General features: G+C 46.4%; 1 protein-coding gene across 3 annotated transcripts in view; it reads left to right on the forward strand.

Annotated features, from left to right (window-relative positions):
* The first annotated feature begins 3,180 nt into the window (after nucleotides 1-3,180).
* The window catches only part of TLE2 (TLE family member 2, transcriptional corepressor), a 77,660-nt gene continuing 54,315 nt past the window's right edge, over nucleotides 3,181-26,525 (forward strand). For all 3 annotated transcript variants that reach the window (XM_039319299.1, XM_039319301.1, XM_039319300.1), the window contains exon 1: nucleotides 3,181-4,066. In XM_039319299.1, coding sequence (XP_039175233.1) covers nucleotides 3,908-4,066 — 159 coding nt within the window. In that variant the 5' untranslated portion in view covers nucleotides 3,181-3,907. The remainder of the gene's footprint in view (nucleotides 4,067-26,525) is intronic.

Consider the following 26,525-nt stretch of genomic DNA (forward strand, 5'->3'; position numbering starts at 1 on the left):
CCCCAAATGGAGAGATGTGGCTTGATGCTGGCGTGTTGCACCCAGCCTCCCTCCCTTTCCGTTCCCCAATCTTCACCATTTGGATACAGGTGGTCCTCGACTTACAACAGTTCATTTAGTGACCGTTCCAAGTTGCAACGACACTGAAAAAAGTTACTTATGACCCTTTTTTTTCATCCTTAATGACCGTTGCAGCGTCCCCGGGGTCACGTGATCAAAATTCAGACGCTTGGCAACTGACACATTTACGACGGTCGCAGCGTCCTGGGGTCACGTGGTTTGACAAGCAAACTCAATGGGAGAAGCCAGATTCACTTAACCATGTGACTAACTTATCAGCGGCAATGATTCACTTAACAACCCTGGCTAGAAAAGTCGTAAAATGGGGCAAAACCCCCGTGACAAATGTCTCACTTAACAACAGAAAGGTTGGACTCAATTGTTGGCCGTAAATCAAGGACTATCTGTATTCTAGGGGTTTTTGAGTCTGTCTCCAGCTAATCCTCCCAACAGCACAATTCCCCCCTTGTGGATTAGACTCCCCCCCCCTCAAAAAAAATAAATCCTAGATCCAGCAGTCTCCCCCTTACTTGCAAGTGCTCAGCAGCTGCGTTCAGCCAGGAAAGGCATTACAGCTAGTCCTCAATTTATAACCGTTCATTTAGTGACCATTCAAAATGGCAACAGCACTGAAACACGTGACTTACAATCAGCCCTTGCACTTACACGACCATACGCAGCATCCCCCGTGGTCACGTGATCAGAATTCAGATGCTTGACAACTGGCATGCATTTACGGCGTGTGCATCATCCTGGGGTCATGTTTTAACATAATAACAGAGTTGGAAGGGACCTTGGAGGTCTTCTAGTCCAATCCCCTGCTCAAGCAGGAAACCCTATACCGGGGGTCTTCAAACTTGGCCATTTTAAGACTTGTGGACTTCAACTCCCAGAATTCCTCAGCCAGCCAGGGCTGGCTGAGGAATTCTGGGAGTTGAAGTCCACAAGTCTTAAAATGGCCAAGTTTGAAGACCACTGCCCTCTACCATCATCCCTTTTAACTCTGGCTTCTGCTCCTCAGAAAATTCAGGAAGTGATTGTCCTTAACCACCTTTTGCCACTTTATCCCAGCTGGCCTCTGAGAAGGAAAGCCGGATTCACTTAAGAACTGCATGATTCGCTTAACAACCGCCGTGATTTGTTTAACCGCCACAGCAAACGGATAATAAAACCGGGTGTGATTGAACAGCCGCCTTGCTTAGCTGTGGAAATTCCGCTGTCGTTTGTGGTCGTAAGTCGAGGACGATTGTACTCAAAGCAACGGCATCCACTTCTTAAAGGCTATCCCGCCTTAAAAGGGTGATCCGTTTGCTTTTGGGCAATTAGGCGAATGGCCAGACGTGAATGGATGCTTCCCACTGGTGAAGGCAAGCCAGGTCGGGATTTTTAAGGGTTCTGGCTGGGGCTGACCCCTGTCAGACTTTACCAGTGCAAGGCATTGGGCAATTTGCAAGCCGCCAAATCCCACTGGATTCTTCATCAGTCGTTTAATTTGTTTTTCCCTCCTCGCACACATCTGCCATGGGGCTGCTTCTCTGCAGAATCCTTTGCTTTGAATTTGATCCCTATCGCCACTGACCCCCGACCCCCAAACACTTCCAAGCAACATTTTCTGGGCTTTGTGAAGCCCCCTCCGAGACCCCCACCCGGCTGGACTCCTCTCTATCGCTGGCCCTCCTCTGCTCCCACCAGCACTGTTTTTAGCTAAGCAAGCACCTTTGTCATTATGCATGTCTCTTGTTTTTAAGGTAGCACAGAAGCAAAAATTTTATATATATACATATATATATAAATATATATAAATATATAAATATATTAGTTGGGTAATCTCTGCCTCTGGGTGAACCTCTCAATGGCGTGTTGTTTTTAAGCCTTGCCTTGCTGTTTCCTTTCCCTGCCCTCCCTTTTCGAGTTAAAAAAAAAAAAGCTGGAATTTGGAAACTGTCTCAAACAGACGGCTGGACTCCCTTTTCGAAGGTGGATTAGTCAGCCAGTTGGTTTGAAATTAGGGGGGGTTTGAGGGGGATGGAAAAGGGTGTGAAGGGGAGGGGGCTCCTGAATGCCCCTTCTAATTGCTTAAAACAAAAAACACCCCAAGGATCCTTGCAGCTATTCTATCTTTCCGTATGCTAGTTCTCGACTTTTTTTTTTCCCCCTCCGATTCCCCAAATAAATTTTACGACAAAAGAGAATTTTTCGTGTTTGTATATATTCCTTTAGAGAGAGAGAGAGAGAGAGAAATCTTGTTGGCTCCGTGTGTTTATTAATCACTTGACCCTATATTAAGAGGAACTGAAGACAAATTCTGTATTCAAGATGTAATAGCTGTGCCTTTTCAAATAAAGAAATCAGATTGTTGGTTAAACTGCGACCGCTTCATTACTGCCTCTTTAGATTCCTTTTTTTCCCTTCGGTTTTGTTTATTTTGGCCCGCACTCAGACTTCTGAGGCTGAAAATAAAATTATTGTTGAAATGTGTTGGTTAAAAGTCTCTAATGAAAGTGTTGTATAAAAACATGGTGTTTGGAACCCTCCCTTGACTGTAACACCAATAGAGGGCACTGTGGTTTTATCAAGTGTTCCATTTGAGTGCCTCTGTTGGCAAGGGGCGGTACTGCACTATCAAATCAGTGGTCAGGTGACAAAAGAGCCAAAGGGGATTGATCTTGGCTTTATAGAAACAAGTCTAACCAGGTTTGTTTCCATGTCAAACTTTTTGCTTGGGATAACACTCAGCATATAAAATCTCAATGGTACTATATCTACATGGAAGGAAGCATGCAGTGGGGTACCCCAAGGTCCTGTCTTAGGCCCAATACTCTTCAACATCATAAACAGCTGAGGGGATAGCAGGAGAACTCGTCAAATATGCAGATAACACTTAGAACTCTAGAACGGGGGTCTTCAAACTTGGCCCTTTTGTGACTTCTGGACTTCCAACTCCCAGAATTCCTCAGATTTTTCACTTAGAGCAGTGGTTCTCAACCTTTCTAATGCCGTGACCCCATAATACAGTTCCCCATGTTGTGGTGACCCCCAAGTGGGTGTGGCCACCAATAAGAGGGAGTAGGACAGCTAGGGAAAAGGGAAAAAAATAGCGGACAGCGTGGTTTGGCGACCCCCGTGAAATGGTCATTTGACCCCAAATGGGGTCCCGACCCACAGGTTGAGAACCACTGACTTAGAGAATGAGCTGTTATATCCATGGCACGCACGTTGCCGCATGCATAAATGGGCCACTGGTGTCCACGTGGCACTGGAGATGGTGCTAGCGTCCCCATGCATGTGGAAATAGGGCCGCTAGTGCTTGCGAGTGGGGAAGGGCTCGTCAGCTATTCGTGGGGCCTGGTGGCCAACAGGCCGGGTTGTGGACCATAGGTTGGGGATCCTTGGCCTAGTGGACTAGACTTGCCTTTGCTTTGAGGACTAGTATTGGCTTCATTTGAGTAGCCTGTAGAACTAATTGGGATTGAGCTGATGCCGGCCCGGTAATTGCTGGGGAATTCAGGTTTGGAATTAAGACTCTTTACATCTGTGGTGTGTGCTCGTGCATGCGTGGGATAGTACACTATCCTTTGTTGATGCAACCTAGGATTGCATTAGCTATTTTTTGAGGCTGCAGCACAATTGGCTTATATTTAAGCGATTGTTCACTAGGATTCCTACATCTCTCTCTGCTACTGCTATTGAGCCAAGTGCCACCTATCCTGTACCTGTGCTTTTGGTTATTTTCACATGTGGGTGGGCGGCAATGCGCACATCATGGGTGCACAGTCCACTTGCGCATACATATGCATGCTAGCACCGCCTCCATGTGCATACCGGTTTGTGCGTGTGTGCCTGGGCTATGTGTGTGCACACTTCTCTGATGCTTCCTTTCCTTCTGGGCCGCCAAGCCGGAAAGTTTGGGGAACTCTGCACTAGACAAAAGCAAGTTTGCAAGACAAAGGCAAGTCCACCGGCAAGGCAAAGGCAACAGATGAAGAGACATGATCCGAAGTTCAAGGTAAGAACACACAGCAAGGAAACAAACACGTTCCCAGCATCGTCTTGATCTGTCTGCCTGCTAAACAGCTACTTCTGGTGCAGCCCTTCAAGGAGGGCGAGGCTTTCTTCTCGTGAGTAATCTGGCTGACCTTTGCTCCTGCCTTTTCTCTGCCCTACGTGTTCTTGGATCAGGTTCAGAAGGCAATTCCTCTTCCTTATCGCTGACAGGCTGCAGCTGCTTGCTTTCCTCACCTGAAGCCTCAGGGCTGTCCTCCTGTAGCCGTGCTTCAGCCAAATCTCTCTCGAGACGGCTGCTTGGAGCTACTGACCACTCCAGATGTGCCGGGAATTGGTTCACCCTTGTCTGAACTGACATCTGGAGAAGTATCGGGGAAACATCCGGGGGAATCATCACAGATAGGTCCAGAGTTAACAGGAAATGATGGTTCCCCTCTATACCTCACTAGGGAGGCCATGTTTGGCATATGGTGTCCAGTCTGAGGCCGCTGAAAGGCAGTTAAAACTCGAGTACCCATATTCCTGTTTTAAAGATTATGCTAGAGTTTTCATCTGCTGCCAACTCGGAGATTCTGTTTCCAGCAGTCCTGCTTAGGAGAAGGTCAAAAGGGACTTAGGGAATAATAATTCAAGAGCTGTTGGTTCCCAACCCCATAAGATGGAGACTAAAGGTGAAATCTCATAGTTCATTAGTTGCGTCCCAGTTTTAACAGTTATTTTTAACATTTTCTGCTCCCCCGCAGCCCAATTTTGTCAGGGCCTTCAAATGCGTGCTGGAGTAGACCAACAAAATAACAAAGAAATCAATAAATTAAAAGTTGAAGTGGTTAAGAGGCTGACCTAGAAGTCAGGAGAGGGTGAATTCTAATTTCGCCTTCGGCATGAAAGCCGGCTGGGTGACTTTGGGCCAATCACCAGGAGACAGTGAGTTCTAGTCCTGCCTTGGGCCAATCACCAGGAGAGTGGAAGTCTAGTCCTGCCTTAGGCATGAAAGCCAACTGGGTGACCGGCCAATCACCAGGAGACAGTGAATTCTAGTCCTGCCTTAGGCATGAAAGCGAACTGGGTGAGTGGGCCAATCACCAGGAGATTGGGAATTCTAGTCCTGCCTTAGGCATGAAAGCCGACTGGGTGACTGGGCCAATCACCAGGAGACGGTGAATTCTAGTTCCGCCTTAGGCACAAAAGCTAGCCAGATGACTTTGGGCTAATCACCAGGAAGATAGTGAATTCTAGTCCCGCCTTAGGCATGAAAACCGGTTGGGTGACTTTGAGCCAGTCCCTCCCTCAGCCCAACTCGCCTCACAGGGGTGATGTTGTGGGGGAAATAGGAGGAGGAAGAATATTAGCACCTTTGCCACCTCGAATGACTTCTAACCATAACGAAGGTGGGATAAAAATCTTGACAAAAATAAACAGGAAGAGAAAAAAACCCAAACATTTGTGATTGATCCAAGCAAGCTACTATTAAGTCGCTAATCTGCAAGGATGACCCCAACCTGAGGCAAACCGTAGCCAAGCGTATGGCCCTGGGCCTAAGAAGGCAGGCTGGCCAGAAGCTCAGCTATCCCCCTGGAACTGAGACCGACAGCTGAAAACTATCCAGCCGCCGACAAAATCTTCCTCCTTTCCCCCCCCCCCTCCTCTTCCTACTGGATTTTTGCCCGGCATTGATGGCCCTGGTGCATTTCTGAAGCAGGACAATGGGGGAACGTTTGGCTGGCGTGACTTCCTTCCTCTCTCTCGAAATGTGGCTAATGCATGCGCTGGCTGGGAAAAGGGGAGGGGGAGGAACAGATCGTCAATAATTGAAACCCCACTCAAGAGGCTTTTACAGCAGCAACGAGGACGGGGGAGCGAGGGAAGATAAATTGCCAGTTGCCTTTGCCAGCTCAGGAGCAGGACTCCTGACGGGCGCGGAGCCAGCTTCTAGCGAGCCGAGAGCGTGTGAACAGTTTCACAAATCTATCCTCGGCACAAGCAGGCAGGCCCACAGCAATCTCGGAAGGCCGAGCCGCTGCCAAGGAAGGCTTAGTCTGCCAGAAAGCTGGCAAGATTCAGTCGGCTGGCGTTGGCTGATGAAGGATCAGATCTGGATTGATTCTTCCAGCCCACCAGGAAGGATCTGCCTGCTCAGATCTTCAGGAGAGGAGCCTCCGTTGCGAGTGTACAATCCTAGGGATGGAAGGGACAGCATAACAGAGTTTGAAGGGGGTCTGGAGGTCTTCTAGTCCAGCCCCCTGCCCAAAGAGGAGACCCTATAGCAGGGGTCCCCAACCCCTGGTCCGTGGACCAGTACTGGGCTGCGGCATGCCAGTAACCGGTCCGCACAAACAAGCAAAGCCCCATCTGTGAGATGCAGGCAGCTCACAAAACCACGCACTCTCCGATCCGCAGAAAAACCTTTCTCCATGGAACTGGTCCCTGGTGCCCAAAAGGTTGGGGGCCTCTTCCCTATAGCATTTCAGACAAGTGGTTGTCCTTAAAATTCTCCAGTGATGAAGCACTCATAACTTCTCCATCAGATAACCTTCCTTCCTTCCTTCCTTCCTTCCTTCCTTCCTTCCTTCCTTCCTTCCTTCCTTCCTTCCTATAATTGGAAGGAACCTTTGAGGTCTTCTACTCCAGCCCCCTCCTCAAACAGGAGACCCTATACCATTCCAGACAAATAGCTGTCCAATTTCTTCTTGGAAAACCCCCAGTGATGGAGCACCCACAACTTCTGGAGGCAAGTCGTTCCACGATTAATTGTTCTCACTGTCAGGAAATTTCTCATTTCTAGATGGTTGCTCTCCTTGATTAGTTTCCATCCGTTGTGTCTTGTCCTGCCTTCAGGGCTTTGGAAAATAAGTTGATTGTCTCTTTTTTGTGGCAGCCCTTCAAATATTGGAAGACTGCTATCATGTGACCCCAAGTCCTTCTTTTCATTAAACTAGACATACCCAATTCCTGTAATCGTTCTTCATATATTTTAGACTTTTGTGGTCAGGTAGCCCAACTTCCTCCCTATGGCAGGAATCCTTAGATCAGTGTTTCTCAACCTCAGGCACTTTTAAGTTAGATAGACTTCAACTCCCAGAATTCCCTAGCTAGCATTTTGCCTTAGACCAGGGGTCCTCAAATTTGGCCACTTTAAGACTTGTGGACTTCAACTCCCAGAATTCCCCAGCCAGGCTACAAGGGTTCCTCAATGTAGGACCGGTTGCTTAGCAACCATTTCAAGTTCCAACAGACCTACCTGGGGGGTACCTATGACCTACCTTTGAAGTTCGGATGGCCACCTCCCCCTCTTTCAGTCACATGACTACATTTGGGGTGCTCAGCAACCAGGATACATTTATGGCTGTTTGAAGCATTCTGTGATCACATGACCCTGGTTTATAACGACTTTGCACTAACCACTATTTGCTTGAAAACTTCCACTGATGGAGTCCCCACCATTCCACAATGTGTGCTTTGTGCTATTCTGTGTGGTATTTATATGGTGCCTGTTGTGTGTGGGGGGGGGTTTAGTTGTGGATTGGGGTGCTGATGGCTGGCTATTGTTGGCTGTTGTTTCTTTGTGCTGCCAAGCTCTGGCCTCTTAAGGACTTGATAAGCTGGTGGTAAATCTTGTTGATTGACCAAGAGGGGCCTATCTTCCAGGCTTCAATCACTTCCCTGGCTGTTTTTGTATCTGCTCGTCCAACAATCTTAGTAGCTGCAAAATTGAATGTATCATTGCAATCCTGAGGCAACCAATGAGCTTCCCATATCTCTATCGGTATGACAACAACAACAACTTTATTGTCACTTTGAATGTACACCAATCGGCATACATCAAAATGAAATTTCGTTGCATACAGCTCTCAAAGGGTCACCAACTCCGATATACACTCCTTGTTTGTGGCCAGCTCAAGTTACAGATCTTCCATTTTAGTCTCTAGGGAGTGAACAATGGCAAACAGGACAGATGGAAACGGAGCTCTGTGAGGATTAGCCCTCAAATTAGCTTGTATTCCTGCATGACCACCTCGCCTGCTTTTCTTTTTCTGATCCTGTCTCTTTCACCTTTTCCTTAAAGAGGCCTTGATTCTTTTTGCTCCTGGAGCATGCTGCCACCAACAACAACTCCAAAAGACTCTCTCCCATCCTCTGGGCCAGCCGACAGCCTCATCCAGTTCCTTCACTCCATAAGCCTCGGGACCTCTCTTCCTCTGCCTCCTTCGGAAACAGCCCTGATTTGCAACTGAATCTGTCGCTGGGCCAGCAGTCAGACCTTGCTGCCGGCCGAACAATTTCAAACAGCACCAACGACTTTTAACGGTCTCACCAACAGTTCTGAAACAGCTAGAAACTCGCCATGCCAGCAAAGATTGTCGGTCATATGTCGCATGTTACCTTAGTTCCACCACATTGCTCAAACACATTGAAACCTTCCTATATCCCTTAATATCCCTCCCAAAACTTTTCACCTTCGAGAGCCAATGGCAGCCACAGCCGATCCAGGCACCGCCATCTTAGAACTCTAAGTCTATTATCAGAGAATTAAGAACGGTATTAAGGTGACCAACCGTCCTCCTTTAGGGAGGACAGTCCTCCTTTTGTGAGTTCTGTCCTCCCTCAAAAAGTGTCCTCCTGCATGTCCTCCTTTTCGATATTTGAAGACTAATCTGCAGGGCTTATTTTTTCCCTCATAGAACGCTCAGAATGGCGTTCCGGCACCTTTTTTTGATGGTTTTTTTTTCAACTTTTGCATGAGCTGTACTACTCCCGCTATTGGCTTTCGAAAGCCAATAGGAATTGCTGCTGAGCACGCCAAAACACCCGGCCGGCAAACTTGGCACATGTAAGTTGTCTGCAGCGAAGGCGAATTGGCAGGAACTTTGCACCCCTCCCTGCTACCCAACTACACCATCCCCTAGTTAGTCCCGAAGATACCTGGAGGAGATGCCACGGTAACTTTCTCTTGATCTTCGGCCCTGCTAGGGCAATAATGGCTGCAGACGCAAGAGGCAGAGGCGGCAGGGCTGCTGCGAATGGGGGTGTGAGGGTGGCGGTGGCCGGCTGCCCCCCCCCCGTGCTGTGGGAGCTGCGGGGCCTGCTCTACACAGGGCTGCGCAGGGTGGGCGGTGGTGCTGGTGGGGCGGCTGCAGGCGGGGTGTGTTGATGGTGGGCTGCCCCCCAGGGCTGGAGCCGACGCAGCTGGTGCTTTGGGAGCCGCAGGGCCCGCTCTACACAGCGGGGCAGCAGTGCTGGCGGGGCGGCTGTGGGCGGGGGTGCAGCATGTAAGCATAATTGCAATATAAAATGTTATTGTTACAAATGTTTTTATTATGCATTTATCATATTATAGTGTATTCTGTACTATTGTTGCAATGAATAAAATGATTCTTTTATTTACGATATATTTTCTTCAATTTATTTGTGTCCTTTTCACTGTAAAAAAGTTGGTCACCTTAACGCAGTGGTTCTCAACCTTTTTAATGCCGCGAACCCCAACCGGTCGTAAGTCGAGGACTACTCAACCGGTCGTAAGTCGAGGACTACTGGTGCAGCACCGTTTGCAGAATGGGACTTTTGGCAGGCTCAGCAGGGCAGAGACAGCCTGGACAATTCCTATTGGTTTTTGAAAGCCAATAGAATTAGACTCTATTCAAGAGAGTCTATTCTATTGGCTTTCAAAAGCCAATAGAATAAAAGGGAGTAGCACAACTAAGGAAAAGGGGGGGAAAATGGTGGACTGCATTGTTTGGCGACCCTCGTGAAATGGTCATTCGACCCCAAATGGGGTCCCGACCCACAGGTTGAGAACCACTGCCTGAACAGTATGAAAGTTAATGAAGTCACGTATCCCTCTGTTTCTTAAAACTGCTCCCACCACTAAGGAGGGGGGGGGGAGCCTCCTCACCGCCCCACAATTTAAGCTCAAGCCTGGGTGAGGTTGTTGACTGCCAATCAGGTGCCCAGGGCCACATGTTCCAGCCAGCAAAGCTTACCAGCAGATATTCTCTCAGAGGGACCTCAGGGAAAGAATTGCAATTCACATGGGAAACTGAGTTTGGGGAGGGGAGGGGACAGGCTTGATGTCCTGATACTTTAGCAGGCCCTGAGGGAAGCTGGAGATGGTTAATGTGTGTAAATCTGGCAGCTGCTGGGCGCTAAAAGCCTCTAAGAAATTGTGAAGTCCTGAGCAGGAAACTACCAAATAACTCTGTCAAAGTGAGGGGGTGGGAGGAGAAGAGGTGCTATTGATATTATTATTATTATGCTTGGTCATATAATCAGCCAGATGTTTAGACTGGATTTGGCATTTTTGTTCGTCCAGTGAGTCCTTCCCAAGGACCTGGGATAGGCAGATGTTGACGTTTGATGAAGTTAGAGATATTAAGTTGCAAGATGTCAGCTGTTCCAAGTCAAGCTGCCTTTCGCAATTGACTGACGAAGAATTTGTCAGTTCCGCTGGTTTTCAAGGGGTGCTCCAGGTGTTTTGGGATGGCACCCAAGGCACCTATCGCTATTGGTTATCTTTGTGACAGGTAAACAACTTTTCTTCTATCGCAGTTGCAGAGAACCGAAGCGTACAGCTGATTGATATCGCCGTACCAGGAGATGCCAGAGTCGAAGAAAAAGAACTGGAAAAAAATACGAAATATCGCGACCTGGCCATCGAAACTGCGCGATTATGGATGAAACGTGTAACAGTGATACCCATTGTCATCGGGGCACTGGGAACTATGTCCAAAACCTTTGCAAAATACATCAAGAAACTGCAGCTTCCTGCAATAACTCCAGCAATGTTAAAAAAACCTACACTACTCAGAACATCTTACATTTTAAGGAGATACCTGGTTGATACCTAGGATGCTGGTAGCAACCCGTGTCAACAATCAGCGCCAGCCAATTTGAATGTTCAGTTGACTGAGGTTCACAATAATGATAGGCTCCTTGGGTGCAATCCCAAAACAACTGGAGCACCACTTGAACACCATTGGCATTAACAAATTCGCTATTAGTCAATTGCAAAAGGCGGCCTTACTAGGAACTGCTTCCATCCTGCGACGATATCTGTAATACCATCAAACATCCACATCTGCCTATCCCAGGTCCTGGGTAAGGACTCGATAGGTAGACAAAATGCCAAATCCAGTCTGAACATCTGGCTGACTGTGCGATGATCCATAATAATAATGTTGGAAGGGACCTTAATTTAGTATAGGCAGTCTTCAACCTACGATTACCATTGAGCCCCAGATTTATGTTGCTAAGTGAGACATTTGTTAAGTGAGTTTTGCCCCATTTTACGGCCTTTCTTGCAGTTGTTAAGGGAATCACTGCAGTTGTGAAGTGAGCAACACGATTGTTAAGTGAATCCGAGTTCCCCCATTGACTTTGCTTGTCAGGAGGTCACAAAAGGGGGGTCATGTGGCCTTGGGACACAGCAACGGGCATAAATATGAACCAGTTGCCAAGCGTTCTGAATTTGGATCACATGACCATGAGGGACGCTGCAACGATCATATGTGTGAAAAATGGTCATAAGTCACTTTTTTAAAGTACGGTCACTAAATGAACTGTTGTAAGTTGAGGACTACCTGTACTTTGATACAGGCTTGGCTTGGGGCCGTGGTGCTCAACTTTGCCACGGACCATATTTAAATACTTTTTGTGGACATGGATCCTCAAGACTTACAGTAACTCAGGATTTAAATCATAACATTTCTTCAAGACTTTGCTTTTTTTCCCCCCCACTTTGTTTGTTTGACACTCCCCCCCGTGACAGCATCACGGCCCCCGGGGGTCTGTGGACCACAGGTTGAGAACCCCTGGCTTGGTGTGTTAGACTGCCATGTGCTCTATTGGATAAACCACAATTGGCAGAGTTGGGACACTTCGACGTTGGGGTCCTTGGCCAGAGCTGTCCTTGTGGGAAACCACAAATCATGGTTTATCAACCACAGCAGCTGCTTCCCGCCGCCTGCCAAGCCCAAACCAGGGAAGCTGGGTTGTTATTTTGCCCAATGTGGGAGCCCCTGTCACCCCAAGACATTGCACCTCCAAATTAGGGGGTGTTGCAAATAACACAAGCCACAGCATGGGGCTTACAACACCAGTGGGTCGGTTTCCCTACATGGATATGTGCAACGAGGTGGCGCAGCACTTAGAGTGCAGTACTGCAGGCCACTTTAGCTGACTGTGTTCAGCAGGTCAGCGGTTCAAATCTCACCGGCTCAAGGTTGACTCAGCCTTCCATCCTTCCGGGGTAGGTAAAATGAGGACCCAGATTGTTGGGGGCAATGTAAATATATATATACATTGCTTACTGGTGTAGACCGCTTAGAGAGTGCTTGCACTTAAAGCGGTATATAAGTCTCATAAATAAATAAATAAACGGCTGAAATCTAAACAGGGCCCACCGGCTGATGGGGCATAAAAGTTTTATTTGTGGAAATAATAAAGATGGGATGTATATAACTAAATGCAGGTGGTCCCCGACTTACAACAATTCATTTAGTGACCGTTCAAAGTTACAACAGCACTTTAAGAAGTGACTTATGACTGCTTTTCGCACCTACAACTGTTGCAGCATCCCCACAGTTACGTGATCAAGTTTCGGACGCTTGGCAACTGACTCGTATTTATGACGGTTGCACAGTCCCAGAGTCACATGATCCCCCTTTTGCGAGCTCTTGACAGCAAAGTTAATGGGAAAGCCAAATTCACTTCACAACCATGTTACTAACTTAACAACTGCAGCGATTCACTTAACGACCATGGCAAGAAAGGTTGCAAAATGGGGCAAAACTCACTCAACAAATGTTTCGCTTAGTGACAGAAACGTTGGGCTCAGTTGTGGTCCTAAATTGAGGATTACCTGTAAATAAGAACCAGATTCACACGCTAGGCAGCCCCCATTTAATCCAGGATCTGGTAACAACAGCAATAGCACTTAGACTTATCTACCGTTTCATTGTGCTTTACAAGCCTCTCCAAGCGGTTTATAGAGTCAACATATTTGCCCCCCAACAATCTGGGTCCCCATTTTACCGACCTAGGAAGGATGGAAGGCTGAGTCAACCTTGAGCCAGTCAGAATTGAACTGCTGGCAGTGGGCAGAGTCAGCCTATAATGCTGCATTCTAACCACTGCACCACGATAGATAGATAGATAGATAGATAGATAGATAGATAGATAGATAGATAGATAGATAGATAGATAGATAGATAGATAGGTCTTTGCTTATTCGGGTTTTCTCCCACGTAAAATTGGAAGTGTCTTGGCGACGTTTTGACAAAGTCCCATTCGTCATCTTCAGGCTGGTGTTTTCAGCTTCGTGCTTCGAGGAACATTGCTTCTCGAAGCACGAAGCTGAAAACACCAGCCTGAAGATGACGAATGGGACTTCGTTGAAACGTCACCAAGACACTTCCAATTTTACGCGGGAGAAAACCCGAATAACCAAAGACCTACATAGATAGATAGATAGATAGATAGATAGATAGATAGATAGATAGATAGATAGATAGATAGATATAGATGGATGGATGGATGGATGGATGGATGGATGGATGGATGGATGGATACCAGCAAAGTCAATGAGAGAAACTAGATTTGTTGAATGAGTGCATGCTTCACTTAACAACTTGCAGTGATTTGCTGAAGGGTGGCAAAAAGGTCATAAGATTGAGCGCAATTCACTTAACAATTCCCTTGCTCAACTGTGGCCATAAATCGAGGACTACCCAGAGTCCTTGGGGATGGTGCAGGGCCCGGGGGGGGGGGGAAACGACGGAAAAGTGTCCTCTCCTCCAGTTTTTAAGTCACCCAGCACAGTCACCATCCCTTGAGGCGAACTGCGCCATCTTCCTCGGTTGCCTGGGGAATTCTGGGAGTTGTAGTCCACACCTCAAGATACCCAGGCACACGGGGGAGGGAGGGGGAGCTTCCAATTTTCACACACACACACACACCTCCCACGCGAGCTGCCAGCTTTTGGCAACCGCAAGAAACGGGATTAATAAAAGATTAGGAGGAAACACGACCTATGAAATATTTAGCCCATGCAGCTGCTTTGGAGAATTCAAGACAACTGGCTTTTAGGGAAGTGTGTGTGTATGTTTCCAGCCTTTGCCCCCTCCCCCTTTTCTGCAGGGCAGTGTCAACGGCTGTTCTCCTTCACACAATGCACCGAAGCAATCCCGTTTTTTTTTTTTTTCAAGAAGCAATCCTGTTTTTTTTTTTCAAGGAGAATCGTGTGTGGCCTCCCTCTGTATGGTTCAGGAGCAGGCAACCTTGGCTCTTTTATGACTGGTGGACTTCAACTCCCAGAATTCCTGAGCCAACGTAGCTCAGTATGGAAACCTCTCCCTTTCTCCTCAGCATGGCTGGCTGGGGAATTCTGTGGGAGAGAGGAGAGAAAGAAAGAGAGGAGAGAGAGAGAAAGAAGAGAAAGAGGAGAAAAAGAAATAGAAAGGAGAGAGTGAGAGAGGAGAGACAGAAAGAGAGGAGAGAGAAGGAGAGGAAATTGAAAGAGGAGAGGGAGAGAGAAAGAGGAGAGAAAGAAAGAGGAGAGAAAGAGAGGAGAGGAGAAAGGAGAGAGCAGAAAGAAGAGAAAGAGAGAGAGAGAGGAAAGGAAAGGAAACAGAAAGGAGAGAGAGACCGAGAGGAGAGAGAAAGGAGAGAGAGAGAGAGAGAGAAGGAGAAAGAAGGAGAGAGAAAGAGAAGGAACAGATCTCCTCTGCTGGAAATACAACTGCATGAATGCTGCCGCCATCTTGACTCCCTTGATCCTTTGTCAATTCCCTGGCATTTCAGGAAAATTGGGAGCATCCCACTATTCTTTTTTTTCATTGTTCCTGCTGCGGAGTCATTGTACCCAACTCAAGACCTCTTTAGCTGGGGGTCTTTAAACTTGCCACTTTTAAAACTTCAGCTATCATGGCTAGTTGAAGAATTCTGGGAGTTGAAATCCACAGGTCTTAAAAGTTGCTAAGTTTGTAGACCCCTGTCTTTACCCAACCAGGAAGGCTTTGCTGGTCTTCTTCCACGTTGCAGAAGTTAAATTAATTTAACAATTTAAATTAATTAATTAATGCAGACGTTAAATAAATCTTGAGTCACACTCAAACTCTTCCTTCCCATGTGTTAACATTTTCTTTTCAAGGAGAGTAATACAGATGGTTCCTGCGTTGCCACAGTTAAGGTTAAGTCCTAATGGTTGCAAAACAGGTCTCTCTTGTGACCAACCCACATTTTTACAACGTTGTGGTGATCATTAAGCAAATCACCAGTCATTAAGTGACTCCCTAGTCACTAAGCAAACATTGCAGTTGTTAGGCAAGCCAATGATTTGCTTATGGGTGTGATTTCACTGAAATTACTACAGGTTTCCAAGCTCCCGAACTAGACTCGCGTGTCTGTGGGCAGAAACTGACCATTGTAACTTCAGATCTGATTGATAAATCCCCCTTTTCAGGTCTGTCATAAATCTGAACTGTTTCTAAGTCGTAAATCAAGGACTATCTCATTGTGAATTGATTCAGACGAAAAGCTCTAGCCGAATTCACACGTTACGCTAAGTCATTCCTGCAGGTTGGTTTGGATCTAGCAGGTTGCATAAACCCAACCTTTGGGCCTTAGATGAATAAACCATGTTAAAAACAAGTCATAGCTTGGCAGTGTAGCAATTTGGCATTTGCTAAGCCAAATTTCGATTGTTTGAATTGGGTAGAACCCTTTAATCATTAGGTGATAAACATGGTTTACAAATCACAGGGATTGGTTTCAAAGAAGAGAGTTAAACAAGCCACTGTATTATTTGTCTTGTGAATTCAATCACAGTAAGTTTTACTCTAGAATCTAGAATAAGCAGTGTGGATTGACACTAAGCTTAGCAGGTTGCGTGAATACATTTCTGAAGTTGACATGCCTATCTGGGTTATGCAAATGCACTCAGCCACTGTGGTTAATTAAACCACAATGTACTTCATCAATGTAATTTTCACTGTTCATCCTACAGGTAATTCTCAGCTTAGGACCAAAATTGGGATCAGAATTTGTCTTGGTAAAACAAGCAGCTGTTAAGTGAGTTGCACTCAGTTTTATCTTTTTTGGCCACAGCTATTAAACAAATCATTGCAGTCATTAAGTGAATCAAATGGTTGTTAAGCAAAACCACTTTATCGACTTTGCTTGTGGAAGCCGGCTGGGAGGGCCGCAAATAGTAGCTGCAGGACCCTGAGATGTAGCAATAAAAATGAATATATAAGCAGATTGCAAAGCACTGGAATTTTGATTATGGGATCATTGGGATCCAGAGACATAAGCAGGAGGGACTGGCTGGAAGTCACCTTTTTCAGTGCAGTCGTATACTTCAAACTGTTGCTAAACAAATGGTTGTAAGTCAAGGACTATCTGTACTCTAATTCAGCAATCCCCAAACCTTTTCAGCTCTGTGGAAAGGCAGCGGGTGAGCGCATGGGTGAAGCTCCATTTGTGTGAGTGGTGGTGCATGTGCACGTATGCACAGCTCCATTTGCACAAGCAGTGGGCACACGCACTGCCACTCATGCAAATGGAGCTCCACGCATGCACTCGCCCGCTGCTTGCACAAGTGGAGTTCCACACCCGCCCACCTGTTACTTCCACAGTCCGGCCCTTTTCCGAACGGGCTGCGGCCTGGAAGTTGGGGACCCCTGCTCTAGTTTTTCTCAACTCTGGCAACTTGAAAATGTGTGAACTTCAGCTCCCAGTATTGTGGTAGTTGAAGTCCACACATCCTGGCTGGAGAATCCTGGGAGTTGAAATCTACTAATGCTTGCTAGGGAATCCTGGGATTTGAAGTCGCAAATGCTGGCTGCGGAATTCTGGGAGATGCAGTCCACAAATCCTGGCTAGAGAATTCTGGGAGTTGAAATCCACTGCCTGTTAGGGATTCCTGGGAATTGTAGTCACAAATGCTAGCTGGGGAATTCTGGGAGTTGAAATCCAGCCCCCACTTCAAGTTGCAAAGGCTGAAAAACACCGGACTACCCGGATCCCGATTCCTCCGTGGGAATCCACCCTATCTCCCTCTTGCTTCCCTCGATGGGAGTGGAAACCACTTAGGGGAACGCAGCCCTCCTGTTCTCCTTAACCCGGGTTTAGAGATCATGTGAACCCAGCCCCCGAGTTCTCCCACGCCTCCCCTACCGTCCCTCCCCCCGGGCTGGCCTCCAAGCCGGTGACCCTTCCCGGGAGAACGGCGCTCCCTCTGTCCATGCTCAGAGGCACGCTGGGCGCGCTGCTTTGCTTTGCAAGCTTCCCCGGCGGGCCTTTTGCAAAGCGGCGTCTGCTTCTGCGCTTCGGGGCAAGGCGAAGCGAAGCCAAACAGGTTTTTTGGAAGGCAGCCCTGGAGAGCGCCGGCTTTTGATCGGCAGCCCGTCTGCTCTCCTCCCCCACCCCGCTTCCCTCCCCGCCGTTCCCCGCTAATGCTTGATTGATGGCCAACAGGAGAACCTCGCCTGGGTGAGATCAATGGGTTGCAATTAGAGCCAGCGGCCAATCAGGAGCGAGCAGGCTGGGAGCCCACGTTACTTTGATTGACAGGGCGGAGCGCGGGGAGGAGAAGGCGGGGAGAGAAGCGGGGACACGGCTCCAGCCGCGCAAGGGCTTGTGGGCAACGTAGTTCGCCGCCACAGCAGTTTTCTCGTTCTGTTCTCCCACATTCATTAACTCTTTTTCCATTTTGGGGGGGAATCGCCTCCTGCTGCCCCCATCCCAAGAAGGGGGGGTCGGCTCCTATTGGATAGATTTAGACAAACATGCCTTTTGTCTGGGGGGGGGGGCAGCAATTGGCTGCGTTCCCACAACCGCCCAACCCAATATGCTTGTTTGGCAGGCCACAAGCAAACCCAGCGTGAGCCAAACTCGCAACAAGCCAACCCAGCATGAGCCAAACTCGGCGCAAACTCTACTTTAGCCTTGCCTACGGGTGGTGGGAAGCCACCAACCCGGGTTTAGTAGGCCATCCTGCTCTCCAGAAAGCCAACCGACAAGTGACAATTTGCTGGTTTGGAAGTTCCGAATTTTAAGCAGATGAAAACAGCACAAGCACTCCTGGACTTGCAGCCATTCGTTTAGTGGCGGTTCAAAGTTACAACGGTGCTGAAAAAAGTGACTTAGGACCTCTTTTCACTCTCATGACCGTTGCAGCATCCCCGTGGTCACACGATCAACATTCAGACGCTTGGCAACTGACTCATATTTATTTATTTATGAGACTTATATACCGCTTTAAGTGCAAGCACTCTCTAAGCGGTGTACACCAGTAAGCAATGTATATATATATTTACATTGCCCCCAACAATCTGGGTCCTCATTTTACCTACCCTGGAAGGATGGAAGGCTGAGTCAACCTTGAGCCGGTGAGATTTGAACCCCTTTTGCAAATTTCTGACAAGCAAAGTCAACGAGGAAACCAGCAAAATCTTGGATTCAGTTGTGACGGTAAGTTAGGGACTATCACATACATTTCTAGGCCAGCCAGGTGCTAAAAATGGAGGACTTGACACAAACATTCAAGGCTCTGGAGACTTAAGGAACTTATTTGGCCACAATTCTGGTTTAAATAAATTGGTGGTTCAGGTTTGACCTGCAGTCTCTCAAGCTATCCAGGAGATGTTTAAGAGAGAGAGAGAAAGCATATTTTATTTATTTATTAGCAAATATTTATATGCAAAAAACCCCAAATCTTATAAATACCTGCGTGTGTATCTAATGTTTACCAGTAGTCCTCCAGACTTAAGCACCGCAACATTTCTGCCGCTAATGAGACTGTTGTTCATTGAGTTTTGTCCCATTTTACGACCTCCCTTGACACAGTTGTTAAGTTAATTACTGCACTTGTGAAGTTAATAATATGGGCGAGTAAGTAAATCTGACTCCTGCGAGTCCCTTGGACTGCAAGGCGTTCAAACCGGTCAGTCCTAGAAGAGATCAACCCCAAGTGCTCTTTAGAAGGCTAGATCCTGAAGTTGAAACTCAAATACTTTGGCCACCTAATGAGAAGGAAGGACTCACTGGAGAAGGGCCTAATGCTGGGAAAGATGGAGGGCAATAGAAGAAGGGGACGACAGAGAAGGAGGTGGCTGGATGGAGTCACTGAAGCAGTAGGTGTGATCTTAAATGGACTCCAGAAGATGGTAGAGGACAGGAAGACCTGGAGGAATGTTGTCCATGGGGTCGCGATGGGTCGGACACGACTTTGCAATTAACAACAACAACAACAAAGTAAATCTGGCTTCCCCATTGACTTTGCTTGTCAGAAGGTGGCAAAAGGGGATCACGTGACCCCAGGACACAGCAAACGTCATAAATATGAGTCAGTTGCCAAGAATCTGAATTCTGATCACCTGACTGTGAGGATGCTGTCATCGTGGTTAAGTGTGAAAAATGGTCCTAAGTCCCTTTTCCCGGAGCCATTGGAACTTTGAACCATCCCTAAATGAACTGTTGTAAGTTGAGGACTACCTATATAAGATATGCATTGCATATAAAATATATGTGTATTTTTCCTGTAGCCCAGTGTTTCTCAACCTGATCAACTTTACAATGGGTGGACTTCACCACCCAGAATTCCCTTGCCAGCATGCTGAAGAAACACTGGAAAATAGGTCGAATGTGCTACAAATAAAGGCTCGTTTTGCTATCCAAGTAAATTTATCCTAGTGGGAAAACGTGCCCCGTTGGCAAGACCAACAGCAGAAAAAGTACATTTTCTACAGGCCAAAACTACACTACCCACAATTCTGCTGGGGAAGCTCGCGCCGAGCCCCTCCCTTCCCCGGCCGCTTAAGCCTCCAGCTTCTTGGTCGCTTTCTCTTGATTAGCCATCCCTGCTCCTGACGTCATAGACCCGTGTGGGATCCGACGCGACTGATTGGCCGCTTGCCTACCTTGCTTCAGCCAATCCGCAGCGGCTCGTAGTAGCCTAGGCTTGGAAAAGCAATTTAAGGTGGACCGAGTGCTCGTGATTGGCATTGCGCTGGTGTTAAATATGTATTTGGCTTTTTTTTAAATTTTTAAGAAATAAATTTAATGCAATGAAGCCGGGAGCTTTTCTTGAGGTTTCAGACAAGGAGAGATTCTTTAATTTTAATTTCTTTGTCCCCAAGGTGTTGGGAGCCAAGTGCCGTCCTTGATGGATGAGCTTACAAAGATGATCAAAGTCAGGTTGTGTCTAACCATGGTTTATTAAATAGACCATAGTTTCTGGAGTGGCACAAGCCTGTCCTCTATTAAATGGGTGCAATCATGACAGCGTGCTAAAGTATCAATCGGCGATCCCCCAATTTGCTTGTACGATAAGTCTTTGACTTGCAAACCATTTATTTAGTGACCATTCCGAGTTACAGTAGCACTGAAAAAAAATGTCTAAAGACTGGCCCTGTGGTCATGTAATCGCGATTCAGGCACTTTGCAACTACCAGATATTTATACCTCTTGCAGCATCTAAGAGTCACTTGAACATTTCAATCTTCTCACCAGCTTCTAAGCAGCAAAGTCAATGGGGAAGCTGGATTTGCTAAATGACTGCAGTGATTCGCTTAACATCCATGGCAAAAAAAAAAAAGCTCATAACATGGGATGCAACTGCATTAAAAAAACCACCTTGCTTAGCAATGGATGGAAACTAATCAAGAGAGAATCAACCTAGAACTGGAGATGTTTAAGAAGAGGCTAGACCAGGGGGTCTTCAAAGTTGGCCCTTTTATGACTTGTGGACGCTGGCTGAGGAATTCTGGGAGTTGAAGTCCATAAATTATAAAAGGGCCAACTTTGAAGACCCCTGATTAAGAGGATAGACCAGGGGTAGGTAACCTTGGCCCTTTTATGACTTGTGGACTTCAACTCCCAGAATTCCTCAGCCAAACACGCTGGCTGAGGAATTTTGGGAGTTGAAGTCCAGAAGTCATAAAAGGGCCAAGTTTGAAGACCCCTGGACTAGGCAGTCACTTATCTGATATGGTACAGGTTCTCTTGCTTGAGCAGAGGGCTGGACTAGAAGACCTCCAAGGTCCCTTCCAGCTCTATTCTATTCTAACTAAGAGCAATTTCCTGATAATGAGAACAATCAGTGGAACGGCTTGCCTCCAGAAGTTGTGGATGCTCCATCACGGGAGGTTTTTAAGAAGAGATTGGATAGCCACTTGTCTGGAATGATATAGGGTCTCCTGTTTGAACAGGGGGGCTGGTCTAGAAGACCTCCAATGTCCCTTCCAACTTGGTTATACTGTTAATGGAAATTATGAATCCAATTGTTGCAGAGCCTAGGACTACTGGATCTCTAATTCTCTCAGTCTTATCTATTGAAAAATGCAGAAATGACGACTGTGTTTTTAAGCCAATAGCATGTGATCAAAATTAGGGTAACCAGCAAGCAACATCCTGAGGTTATGTGATTGTCATTTGCAAACTTTTCAGGGAGCTTCTCACAAGGAAAATCAATGGAGGAAGCAGATAGGAGCCAGCCGTGTGCTGCAGCTGCCAAAAAAGCGAACACAGTGCTAAGTTGCATTAACAGAGAGATAGAATCAAGATCACGAGAAGTATTAATACCACTTTACAAGGCCTTGGTAAGGCCACATTTGGAATACTGCACCCTGTTTTGGTCACCACGATGTAAAAAAGATGTTGAGACTCTAGAAAGAGTACAGAGAAGGGCAACAAAGATGATTAGGGGACTGGAGGCTAAAACATTTGAGGAACAGTTGCTGGAATTGGGCATGTCTAGTTTAATGAAGAGAAGGACGAGGGGGGACATGATAGCAGTGTTCCACTATCTCAGGGGCTGCCCCAAAGAAGAGGGAGTCAAGCTATTCTCCAAAGCGCCTGAGGGCAGAACAAGAAGCAATGGATGGAAACTAATCAAGGAGAGAAGCAACCTAGAACTAAGGAGAAACTTCCTGACAGTGAGAACAATTAACCAGTGGAACAACCTGCCTCCAGAAGTGGTGAATTCTCCAACACTGGAAGTTTTTAAGAAGAGATTGGACAGCCATTTGTCTGAAATGGTATAGGGTTTCCTGCTTGAGCAGGGGGTTGGATTAGATGACCTCCAAGGTCCCTTCCAACTAATGATGATGATGATGATAATAATAATAATATATGAATAGGAATGATTCACTTAACAACTGCAGTTAAAGAAAGATTGTAAACTCCTGCACAACTCAAGCACCATATTGCTTAGTAATGGAAGTTCTGGTGTCACCTGTGATTGTAAGTCAAGGGCTACCTGTAGTGTTTATACAGACCAAGTGGTCTTCAAACCTGCCCCTTTTATGACTTGGCTGAGGAATTCTGGGAGCTGATGCCCATGAGTCATAAAAAGGACAAGTTTGAAGACCCCTGGTACAGACCCTGAAAGCATCTTAGTTTGGGGTCCACAAAGAAGTCTTGCTCCTTTCTCACTCAATTTACCTTCCTTGTACAGTGTGAGACACCTGTGCAGCACCTGCATGAGGCAAACATGAAATAAGGCCACAAAGGTGCTTAACATTTGCACTTTAAAGAGGTGAGCTAGTTTGCAAAGAAGAAGAAAAAAATTATACTTCAATTTCAACTTGAGTTCTCATGACTTTAGGGTCATGTTCCTGTGGTTTTCCTTTTTAGCAACATAAGAGGTGTGAGCTGACCTTATTTTCTCCTAGGTTTTTGAGTTTCCAATCTACAAGTAATCCTTGACTTAACAACCATTCAGAGTTACCGCAGCACTGAAAAAAGTGACTTAACAACCAGTTCTAACCCTTACACCTTTGTTGCATCCCTACAGTAACATGATCACCATTTGTGCACTGGGCAACTGGCATATATTTACCACAGTTACAGCATGCTGGGGTCCTGTGTTCCATATATGTGACCTTCCCAGCTGGCTTCTGACAAAGTCAATGGGGAAACTGGGATTTGTTTAATGACTACATGATTCACTTAACAGTTATGGTAAAAAGATTATAAATGGCATGATTGACTTAACATCAGCCTTTCTTACGATGGAAAATTTGCACCCAATTGTGGTTCTAAGTCAGGGGTAGGCAACCTTGGCTGTTTTATGACTCGTGGACTTCAACTCCCAGAATTCCTGAGCCAGCATGGCTCAGCTTGGAAACCTTTCCCTTTCCCCTCAGAGTGGCTGGCTCAGGAATTCTGGGAGTTGAAGTCCAAGAGTCATAAAAGGTCCAGTTTGAAGACCCCTGCTCTTAATCTTCGTCCTAGGATAAGGGTTGGCAACCTTCGCTCTTTTATGACTCATGGATTTCAACTCCCAGAATTCCTGAACCAGCATGGCTCAGCTTGGAAACCTCTCCCTTTCCCCTCAGCGTGGCTGGCTCAGGAATTCTGGGAGTTGAAGTCCACGAATCATAAAAGAGCCAATGTTGCCTACCCCTAGACTAGGACGAAGATTAAAAGCAGGGGTCTTCAAACTGGACCCTTTTATGACTCGTGGACTTCAACTCCGAGAATTCCTGAGCCAGCCATGCTGAGGGGAAAGGGAGAGGTTTCCAAGCTGAGCCATGCTGGCTCAGGAATTCTGGGAGTTGAAGTCCATAAGTCATAAAAGGGGCAAGTTTGAAGACTCCTGCTCTTAATCTTCGTCCTAAGATAGGGGTAGGCAACCTTGGCTCTTTTATGACTCGTGGACTTCAACTCCCAGAATTCCTGAGCCAGCATGGCTCAGCTTGGAAACCTCTCCCTTTCCCCTCAGCATGGCTGGCTCAGGAATTTGGGGAGTTGAAGTCCATGAGTCATAAAAGAGCCAAGGTTGCCTACCCCTGTCCTAAGTTAAGGGCTAGCTGTAGTGTGAGATTGCCTTGTGGCCAAACCAGGTCTAATTTGGGTTAGTTTTTAGCTTAGCTTAACACCCTCCAGTTAAGCTCAGCCCCAGGCAACAAGGAGGTTTGGGGGCCGCAGTCCAATCTGCAACCCCCTGCCCACTCTAGCTTACATCTCTGAGCTTTTCAGGGTGGTTCTGTCTAAGAACTAACAAAGTTTGACCTGCTTAGTTTAGCAAGATCAACAAACAAGCGGTTTTACCTACAGGGATTAAAATTGTCGCTTTTGAATTCAGCACTGTAAGAGGCGAGTAGTGTTCCTCCAGGATAAGCAAAAATCCAAATTTGGGGTAGCACTTTTTAACTTAAAATATGGGTTTTATCAAATTCAGGCCCTGCCCATCTCATTTTTTTTCAGCTCACATATTTTATTAAAAAATGATAAACTGCGTCTCACAAAAGGTTATGCCTTTTAATAAAATTGGCAAGCTGGAGGAAGTGCTACTACGCTCCTTTTAAATTGACCTTTTGCCAGATTTTAATCCCACTTCCCTGGTTTTCAGGTTTTTTTTTTAAAATGTCTCTAGCATAGCTACTTTACATAGTGCTTGACTTACTCCCACAATTAGGTTTGAATTTTGAATGCTAAGTGATGCGGTCATTAAGCTTGCCATGGAGTAAGGGGGGCTGATTTTACAAACATTTATAACCACCGTCAGACATCACTGCAGTCAGTGTTCTCAAACTTTTCATCACAGACCCCCCTTAAATACCTTTTGTGGCCACGGACCACCAAGACTTAATTCAAGATTTAAATCAAAATCAAGTCTGTGGACCCCCTAGGACAGTGGTTCTCAACCTTTTTAATGCCGCAACCCCCAACCGGTTGTAAGTCGAGGACTACTCAACTGGTCGTAAGTCAAGGACTACTCAACTGGTGCAGCACCATTTGCAGAATGGGACTTTTGGTGGGCTCAGCAGGGCAGAGACAGCCTGGACAATTCCTATTGGCTTTGAAAGCCAATAGAATTAGACTCTATTCAAGAGAGTCTATTCTATTGGCTTTCAAAAGCCAATAGAATAAAAGGGAGTAGCACAGCTAAGGAAAAGGAGGAAAAAAATGGCGGACTGCGTTGTTTGGCAACCCCCCCGTGAAATGGTCGTTCGACCCCAAATGGGGTCCCAACCCACAGGTTGAGAACCACTGCCCTAGGACAACATCACACATACCCAGGGATCCATGTGTCACAAATTGAGAACCACTGGCAGTCATTAAGTAGATCCAGCTTCCTTCTCCCCCCTGATATTGCCCATTAGAAGTCAGTTGGGAAGATCACAAATACTTTATATACTTTTATTTGGCCAAGTGTGGTTAGACACACAATTGCAATTATGTGACCAGAGGATGCTGTGACTGTGGTAAAGACAAGCCAGTTATTAAGCCCTCAAATCACAAGTATGGGTGCTGTGATGGTCATAACTTTGAGGATGGACTGCAAGTTACTTGACAAAATAGAGAAGAACAGAGTTAATCCCAGATAACAGACGAACAGAAGAGCAAAGTTGGAAGGGACCTCAGAGGTCATCTAGTCCAACCCTCTGCTCAGGCAGGAAACCCTATACCAGGGGTAGGCAACCAAAAACACTCAAAGAGCCACTTGGACCCGTTTCCCACCAAAAACAAAACACTGGGAGCCACAAAACCCTTTTGATATCTAAAATGAAGATAACACTGCATATATCCTTTTTTACCTTTATTATAGGTGTGTGTATGTGTATATGTATGTGTGTATATATATATATATATATATATATATATATATATATGTTTTCTGAGGTTTTCGCGGGTGTTTGTAGGTCTTTGGTTGTTCGGGTTTTCTCCCGCGTAAAATTGGAAGTGTCTTGGCGACGTTTCGACAAAGTCCCATTCGTCATCTTCAGGCTGGTGTTTTCAGCTTCGTGCTTTGAGCAGCAAAGTTGAGTGCTTCGAAGCACGAAGCTGAAAACACCAGCCTGAAGATGACGAATGGGACTTCGTCGAAACGTCGCCAAGACACTTCCAATTTTACGCGGGAGAAAACCTGAACAACCAAAGACCTACATACACACACACACACACACACACACACACATATACACATTAAAAATAAAAGTAAAAATATGACTCTTGGGAATATCCATACTATTAAAACAATGATCACCAAGAGAATGCTTTAAGAGAATAAAATTACATACACACACAGGTAAAAAAGGATATATGCAGTGTTATCTTCATTTTAGATGTCAAAAGGGTCTCTCTCTCCCTCTCTCTCTATCTGCCCTTGATCTGCCACTCCTCTTCCCCCACTCTCTCTCTCCCTCTCTCTCTCTCCCTCTCTCTCTCTTTCTTCCCCCCCCCCTCCTATCTGCTGCTCACCTGGCAAGCTTCAAGCTGCTGTCCAACAACCTCCGGGGTAGGCAACCTCGTCTCTATTATGACTCATGGACTTCAACTCCCAGAATTCCTGAGTCAGCCTAGCTGGGCTAGCTAGCTCTCTTCTGCCCTTCCTGCTTCCTGCAGAGACGCAGCAAAGGGGGGGAGCTCCGCCCAGTAAGCTTTTCAGCTCCTCAGAGAACACTGTGAGTGCACTCTCTTTTACACATACACACACACAAAACACACACACACAGAGA

The sequence above is a fragment of the Crotalus tigris genome, unplaced genomic scaffold (genome assembly GCF_016545835.1).
Source record: "Crotalus tigris isolate CLP2741 ecotype Arizona unplaced genomic scaffold, ASM1654583v1 scf7180000022970.308977840:1548163, whole genome shotgun sequence".
Lineage (NCBI taxonomy): Eukaryota > Metazoa > Chordata > Lepidosauria > Squamata > Viperidae > Crotalus > Crotalus tigris.